Genomic DNA, 8,866 nt, shown 5'->3' with positions numbered 1-8,866 from the left:
CTCGCCCAGATATCGCTTATATTGCTGGAATGCTAGGCCGTTATCAGACTAATCCTGGCCTAGACCACTGGAAAGCAGCTAAGAAGGTACTTCGATATCTGCAAGGGACGAAAGACTATAAACTGACTTATAGAAGAAGTGATCATTTAGAAGTGGTGGGCTATTCTGATTCTGACTTTGCCAAATGCAAAGATGACAAGAAATCCACTTCGGGCTATATCTTTATGTTAGCAGGCGGCCCTATCTCATGGAAGAGTCATAAACAACAGTTGACCAAAAACTTCCACAATGATGGCAGAGTACATTGCTGTTTATAACGCAACCTGTCATGGAATGTTGCTTAGAAATCTGATCACTGGACTCAAAATTGTTAATTCCATTTCTAGACCATTGAAGCTTTACTGTGATAATTCAGCTGTCGTTAGTTTCTCGAACAGTAACAGTTCGACTGGAGCTGGTTTATATCTCGATACAAAATATCTATTTGTACGTGAACGAGTTGAGGAAAATAATCTTTGTATCGGGTATATTAGTACTAAGGATATGCTTGCGGATCCGATGACTAAAGGTCTCCCTCCTAAGGTTTACGAAGAACATGTTCGAAATATGGGATTTAGTAAAGACCTTATTTAAGCATATTGTACTAGCTTATGTTTTATGATTAATGAAATTTCCTCAGTTTGATTTTGTATGTCTGTTAGAATATGTTCAACCGGTATAATGGCATATAGACAAATAAAGTTACAAGTCAAACAAAGGGCTTACGCGTATTTTGATCATGACGATTAGGTTTTAAATTAAGGCTATAGTATGATTAATGGGGGTCCTGAGTCGCATAATGATTCAACGGCTGTATTTTTCTGCTATAGTACTTGTTTAAGGCTAAAATGAGTGTTAACTCCTGATCAGGCTTATCTAATACTCATAGTAAATGATTACTCGGCTAAGTGGGAGAATGTAAGATTAAATATATTACGTATTGATATTTAATCTATAGCCATCATAATCATTTACATTATAGAGATCAAAACATATTATAACCTATTAAATAATTAGTTGGTAATTGTTGATGGACCATATTACCCTTATTAACTAATTAGGTTTCCTCCTGGGTGCTTATATAAGGAGAATTATGTGGAGGTTAAAGGGTTGCTCAGTTGCACAATTACACACACCCCATTAGCCATAACATCATAATTTCGACCTCCTCTCCTAGCCGATATCCCTTTTCGGTTTTCTAAGTCCCCATCATTAGTCAGCACCCTAAGGAGGAACCAGATCACGATGACAAGCATGTCGAACTCCATTACTGGATTCTCCAACGCACTGTCTGCTATAACAAATATGTTTTAATGTTTTCCTTCATGTATAAACAGAACTGAACCAACATATCTCACATTACCCATTTTCATTGAACGAGCTACGGTTTTTAATATTTAGATATGCCTAATTTATACTAAATATTAAAGTTAAATTTGTAACTGGTAATTATATAAAATAAAAGTATAAAACGAAATAGTTTAATACGTTTCGAGTATTTGAGTAATTAGTTGTTATCATTTCCACAAACATAAAAAACCATAATCACGTCCCATTTCATACTTGAAATATACACATCATATTTACTTAAATATAGTAAAAAACAAACAATACAAGAATACCATTATAAATAAATTTTACGGTTAAATTAGGCCAAAAGCCAAAAATCTTTTTGACGTTTGGTTGTAATAAGATATCCACCTACTCGTTTGCTCTTCCTCCTAACCGCGACTGCCATACAAGTGGCGTTTTGGACACAATAATCCGCCACTCCGCCACCATGTCCACTCGGTGATCTACCGGCCCATGTCAACAATAACCGCCATGTAATCGGTTGCTTTTTTTGCCCTAGGACCAACATTGTCACCTCTTGTTTTTTTGCTTCCTCCACAATGGTTGTACCCTTGTCTTTTCCTTCTACCATAGAGATCTCAACTTGTAGCTTTAATGTAAAAAAATTAAAAGCAAAATATATTAGGGACTGAAATTTTAAACATGACATGGAAAATTAATTAGGTTCTCTGATATGTTTATTAAATAAGTCAACCCAAACACGACATATTTAATAAATGTGAAATCTGTTGACCCGTTTAAATTTAAGGGTTTTTTTTTTTTTTTTTTTTTTTTTTTTTTGTTTTAAGTACACACATGATTTTAGGTGTATCTACATTACATGGTTGATGTCTTTGACAATAATTAATATATAGGCCGTGTTTGGGTTTACCTGGCTATGCAACTCTTCAATATGTTAACTCGCCAACTTGAGAGGGTTAACACCCTTAAAAGATATGACATTACATAATAATTTTTTTTTTCTTTCAGAATTAAGAAAATATAAACAAGAAGGTTAGGGAATAATACTCACTTCTGGATGTTTCATCTTACACATGTTCTTCATAGAACAAATGAAACCAGGGACTTTCGTAGCTTTCTCCTTATTCAACTCATTTCCTGTTACACCTAAATAAACAAAAATGATGTTAAAGTCATAGTAATCTCTAATTATATTAAAATTATACACATATGTTTGACTGATAGGTTTTCTTGTTATTTTCCTGAGTTCGTTTGAGGTTATTTAGGTTTTCCTCTATGAACATACTCTATTGTATCTTATTGTATCATATATATCTATATATATTTTATGATATGACAAAACCATGTTGAATCAAAATAACGCTCGATGGTATGGGACGCCATTGTCCATCCACCTCAACATTTTTCTCTTCAATAGCGCCTTCTCACCATACCATGAGCGCTATTGAGGGTACGCCATTGATTGCTTGCCACCACACCAATGAGCAATAACGGAGACAATGTGGTGGGCCCCATGTGGTTGACCAATCAAGGATTTTTTGTTCTTATTTTTCTTTTTCTTTTTTTAACAAGGGGGCTCAATTCCATACCATGGGTATAATTGAGAAGAGGCAATAGAGCCCTCTACTTGACGTGACGCATACGTGAGGTGGCGCAATGGAGCCCCTAGAAGCTCCATTCCATACCATGTAGCCTAATAGGCGGGACAAAGAAATTCTAAATATCCCACCCTTAAGTATGTTATGTTTGTTCATTCAACTTCTTCGATAATTCATCATTAATCACATCAACCCTTTTTTAATTACCTTATAAAATGTTATATATATATATATATATATGTTTTGTTTTCTTGTATGTTTTTATTTAATTATTATTATATAGAAGCGGGCTCTATAATTTTTTTTACAGATGTATTAGTTATATGTTCATCTACGTTTGTGTAAAACATGATGGAAAAACTCGCACGAGAAGTAGGATTTCCACCGGTGATTCGTAAGTTTTAACAAATCAAGATGGTTCTTAGGTGAAGCAAATCTTATATAAAAAGATGCATAAGTAAGAATTCACACATTCTAAGAATATATTGACAACAGTTAGAAAAAAAATATATATATTAATAAAAATTAACAAGAAAATATATATAGAAAAAAACCCAGCAATTTAATTGATTTGACATAGCATCAACTAAAAAACCCAATTATGGTTGTATGGATAAATAAAGAGTGGTAGATAAACACAAACGGCGACAAGGCCTCACGTACTAGGCCCATGGTTCATCATATGACTATTCAAGCAGGTCCAGTTAACATTTATTTCGGTTATTAACTTATTTGTTATACAAAAATCTATAAACAAGGATTAGGATCAAATACAAGGCTCTTAATTGTAACAAGGGTATAAAAGGCTTCAAAAAAACTCACTACACAAAAAAAACCTAAACACCTTTTTTTTTTTGCCGAGAGGGGGAGGGGGGGGGGGTGTTTAGGTTTTAGGCGGTGATGTAGTGAGTTTAGGTTTTAGGTTATTGGACACTTGTCACTCTATAAATCCTTCTTACACTTCTTACAATTAAGAGTTTTTGTAGAATAACTTAACCCCTGTAAACAAATAACCGGTTTGTAATGGTGTGTATTTAGCATCACAACAAACCATGTTTTAACAACATAAACATGACAACAATGTTAGAAACAAACCTTGTTTAGAATTAATCTTCTTGACATAGAGAAGAACTAGAATATCATGACTTTGAACCGAATGCGTTAAGGCCCATTGCAAAGCGTTTTTCGCTTCGACACTAGAATCAACAACGATCATCACTTTCCTAGCGACAACCTTTACGGGTGGCTCAACTTTAGCAATAACGACGCCTTCGGACTTAGTCTCATTCTCATTGGCAAACCCATCAGAAGCTTTGGACCTTTGATCATCGGTTTTAGTAGGACGATCAACACACTCTTTCAATTGTATAGTTGGTGAACGGACTCGAACATGTGGCCGAATTTTCGCTAGGCAAAAACTCGGCATTTTGGAGCCATTTCGGACCATTTTCAATTTGGTCTAGAGTCTCAACCTCCTTTGTAAGCTTTAACTATGATGGTGAAGAAGGTAGAGAAGAAGAAGAAGAAGACGAATTAAAGGGGCAAAGGAAGAAAGGTGTAAGACTATTATTAATGAAAGGCTTGTTGGGGCCTATGTGTCTTTTTCGTTTTTATATTTGGTGAAAGTAATTGCTACATATATATATAATAGAGTTAAATGAAATTTTAGTCCATGTGGTTTGGTTAATTTTTCCAGTTTAGTTCAAAGGTTTGAAATGTTGCCATTTTAGTCCAAATAGTTTCCAACGTTGGCATTTTTGTCTACTGCGTTAACTTCATCCATTTTTTCAGTTAACTAGATGTAATTTTGCTAACTAGAAAGGCAATTCGGCCATATAAAATGACCGAATTGCCCTTCTCGTTAACAGAAAAATGGGATGAAGTTAACCCAGTGGACTAAAATGACAACTTTTCAAACCATTTGGACTAAAACGACAATATTTCAAACTTTTGGACCAAACTAGCATAATGGCCCAAATCACAGGGACTAAAATGACATTTAACTCTATATAATAAATTTTGTTTTGATTAGAGTATATAAAATTACTATCATATTTTATATTTTATGTTTTCTTAACTAATAAATAAATGGAAAAAAGCTATATCAAGCAGGGACATATTTAGGTTGGGAGTACCTATTTTACAAGACGAGCTAATTATTTTTATAACTTAATAGTTGTAGGTGACAGTCGAGTTACACAATATACTTTTGAACAAAGCATCATATACTTTCGAACAAAGCCCCATGTGGTTTACACTTTTAAGTTTAGCACTGCAATTTTTCGTATTTCGACTTGTAAAAGAAAGTCTCTAGAATATCTGAATACGAAAGATATATTAATACTTAATAGAAATCTTAAACCCGTGACTGGTTAAAATCGTTATTTGACTTATAAAAGAAAATTTCTAGAATATCTAAATACGAAACATATATTAATACTCAATAGAATTTTTAAATCCGTGGCTAGTTAAAATCGTAATTCGACTTATAAAAGAAAGTTTCTAAAATATCTGAATACGAAACATATATTAATACTCAATAGAATTTTTAAATCCATGACTCGGTAAAAGAGTTGGCTGGATTAAAAGTTAAAACAAGAAGTAATCAACAATTTTGACTAATATATTAACCAATAAATCCATTATTGTTGATTGATATTGAACAACATACTTAAAATTAGGGTTGTAAACGAATCGAACGAACACGAACAAGGTCTTGTTCGTGTTCGTTCGTTAAAGAAATAAATGTGTTCACGAACGGTTCATGAACACTTACCGAACGAGATTTTATGTTTGTGTTCGTTCATTAAGGAAATGAGCAGTGGCGGATCTAGGATTCCGACCAAGCGGTAACGTTTTATAAATAAGCGGTAACGAAATCGAAAAAACGTCAAATTTTTCTAAAATTTACACTAATTTTTCCAAATTTTTTCCGACCAAGGGGTAGCGGACGCCACCCCTTAACTACCTATAGGTCCGCCCCTGGAAATGAGCGTGTTCACGAACGGTTCACGAACACAAACGAACACAAATAAATTTGGTGAACTCGATGAAGGATAAAGATAGATGGCCCAGAGAGTAGCACTCGAACTTGAATCCCTTATTGTGGAACGAAGGTCGATTGTATTCATAGATGTAAATAATGAGAAATGAAAGGGAAATGATACATAAACAATGTGAAAGTAGGTTTCCTAGTTTAATTGTTAGGGAAATAAAATAAATAAAAGTTTAATAAGATAAAAAATACAAATAAAATATAAGAAAGTACAAAGATCTTCAATTAAAACACAAACATACGAACATAAACGAACGCAAATCAACGAATGTTCATGAACACCTTACCGAACGTTCATGAACACAATCGAACGAACGAGACCTCTGTTCATGTTCGTTCATTTAACTAATCGAACGAAATTTGTTGTTCATGTTCGTTCGTTTATTAAACGAACGAACATAAACGAACTTCCCGCCGAACGGTTCACGAACTGTTCGCTGAACGTTCGGTTCGTTTATAGCCCTACTTAAAATTATAGGAAAATAATCTAATAAATATTTTCTATTGATTTTTGCTTCTTTTTGCTGTTTTAATCATGTAGGTTGTTTGCTGTGAGTATAATTATTTTCGCTGTGGGGATGCAGCTGAACGTGGGTGTCATGAAGCTTGGTAGGGGCCATAGGTTCTCAAGTTTTATTAAAATAGAATTATTTTGCACAAATACCCTCCAAGATATTTCAAATTGTCTAAAATGACCTTAAGTTCTTTATAAGTAAATATGACAAAAACACTCTTTTGTGGTTCTAATCTAAGTAGATATACTTTAAATGACAACTTTGTCCATTAGAAAGTTACAACAAACTATTTGTTTTATATAATATATAGCATATAATTATAATTTGATCATACAAGATATGAAATTAACATAAAAAAATCATAGAGTTTATGTTGGATTTAAGTAATAAACTTTTCTCATTTTATATGTTTTATTATTTGGCGTGCTTTAGTCTCTAATGTTTACTTGATTAATCTAAACAAATAAAAATAGGTAAATTGTTGAAGAAACACGGAACTAATTTTAGAGTTAATTAGTTTGGTTTATGTTTTGGCGTGGTTTGATAGAAACCGATTAAGCGCGACTAGGCGGCCGGCCAATCGTTGCATCTCTTTGATCGTGCGCGGTGACGGCATCCGCTCTATGGCTTGAACCTTTTCAGGATTAACTTTGAAGCCGCCGTTCGTAACCACGAAGCCCAAAAACTTGCCTTCCTCCGTACCAAAAGAACATTTTGCTGGATTCAGCTTCATGTTCACGCTTCTCAGAGAGTTGAACGTCTTTTCTATGTCCTTTAACATCTGGTCCTCCTCGGGACTTTTGATCACAAGATCGTCAATGTATACTTCGATATGTTTCCCGATATCTTCAGCAAATATCGTATCCATCAATCGCTGGTAAGTTGCGCCAGCATTCTTGAGTCCAAAGGGCATTTTTGTGTAACAGAAGATTACGATATCAGTGCGGAACGCTGTCTTATCTTCATCTTCCAGCGCCATCTGGACTTGATGATACCCTTTGTAGCAATCCAAAAAACATTTCCACCTGTATGGCGCGAGAGACTCTATCTTCTTGTCGATCTCAGGCAGCTAATAACAATCCTTGGGACATGCCTTATTGAGATCAGTGTAATCAACACACATGCGCCATCCTACATTAGACTTCTCGACCATAACAGGGTTTGCAACCCAACTTTGATAACGCACCTCCTTCAGAATCCCTGCTTTTAGCAGCTCACAAACTTGCTCATTCATAGCTTTAGTTTTATCCTCCCCTAGGCTGCGCCTTCTTTGCACTTTTGGCTCAACGGAGGGATAAGTGTTCAGATAATGTTCAGTAACGTCGCGCGGGACACCGGTTATGTCGGTCGTAGTCCAGGCGAAGATGTCCATGTTCCTGAACAGTAACTGCTTGAGGTGCGTTCTGATATTTGGTGAGATTGCATGGCCTATTGTTACCGTCTGTTCTGGGTACTTGCGGTTCAAGACCCATTTTTCTGGCTCGGTTGTTGAAATTTTTGGTGCTTTGACTGGGCGCGCATCCTCAGCTGCCATCACTTCTTTCTTTGCATAGATAATCGCCACCCCCGTCTTGGTAGGGAAGCCAATGTGTAACACCTCGAAATTTTGTGTCCAATAACGTATTGACACGTGTCTTAAGTTTACACGTGGCGTTTCATATTTAATAAAGGACTAATGTTGACAAACCTTGAAAGTATATAAATTCGAGGGTTATAAATGTCAAACAAGAGTAAATATACTGTACAGTAACCCTAATGATGCTCGTACCTTCAAACGAATAAATCATGAATCGTACGGAAGCAAAACGCGGAAGAAAGTGAGAGATTACAAGCTGCGGGGGTTAACTGTGTCAACATGTTTAATTATACCTCTGAGTGACCCTTTGACATACCCAAGGCTTTGTAACAGTAAAATACGCTCACTGGAATGTACTGTATAAATTCCGCGAAGTTCCGTTTTAAAACGAGAAAGATATGATCAAATTCGTACGAGAAGGGTTAAAAGCGTCAACAATGAAAGTTAAGGCTTTTCGAATAGTTAATAAGATAACCGGGGGCTTGATAGTACGGGTAAATAACACAAGGCCCTTAGTTGTAAATAATCAAGGGCCAAATCGCAAAGTTACCCCTTCAAACCCGAAAGGTCAGGTTATTAATTACCAAAGATTTCGTTACTAATTACAAGATTTTGTTAATCATTTCAAAAGATTGAAAAAGATTTAAAAACATCCTTTACGGACCGCAAGGGTCCTGCCTTACGGACCGTAAAGGGGTGAATGATTAAGTTTGTCTCCGCCACAGGCTTACGGACCGCAAGGCCCAAGCCATACGGTCCGTAAGCGATG

At 35.4% G+C, this 8,866-nt stretch overlaps 1 protein-coding gene across 1 annotated transcript; it reads right to left on the bottom strand.

Moving 5' to 3' along the window:
* Positions 1 to 1,571: 1,571 nt before the first annotated feature.
* On the bottom strand, positions 1,572 to 4,533 carry LOC110911685. The gene is made up of 3 exons (XM_022156314.2): positions 4,047 to 4,533; positions 2,405 to 2,499; positions 1,572 to 1,981 (listed from the first exon to the last, which is right to left on the bottom strand). The coding sequence occupies exons 1-3, from the start codon at positions 4,396 to 4,398 to the stop codon at positions 1,688 to 1,690; spliced, it is 741 nt and encodes a 246-aa protein (XP_022012006.1). The 5' UTR covers positions 4,399 to 4,533; the 3' UTR covers positions 1,572 to 1,687.
* Between the last annotated feature and the right edge of the window lie 4,333 nt (positions 4,534 to 8,866).

The sequence above is a fragment of the Helianthus annuus genome, chromosome 15 (assembly GCF_002127325.2).
Source record: "Helianthus annuus cultivar XRQ/B chromosome 15, HanXRQr2.0-SUNRISE, whole genome shotgun sequence".
Classification (NCBI taxonomy): Eukaryota; Viridiplantae; Streptophyta; class Magnoliopsida; order Asterales; family Asteraceae; genus Helianthus; species Helianthus annuus.
The sequence above is the reverse complement of the archived record's forward strand: the minus strand, read 5'-3'. Positions and strand labels throughout refer to the sequence as shown.

What these genes read in the sequence shown, in the direction of transcription:
- LOC110911685 (XM_022156314.2), bottom strand. Translation starts at nt 4,398, where the DNA reads ATGGTCCGAAATGGCTCCAAAATGCCGAGTTTTTGCCTAGCGAAAATT. An exon ending in GAAGATTAATTCTAAACAAG is followed by an intron (nt 2,500 to 4,046) that starts GTTTGTTTCTAA and finishes TTGTTTATTTAG; the next exon opens with GTGTAACAGGAAATGAGTTG. An exon ending in GTAAGATGAAACATCCAGAA is followed by an intron (nt 1,982 to 2,404) that starts GTGAGTATTATT and finishes TTTACATTAAAG; the next exon opens with CTACAAGTTGAGATCTCTAT.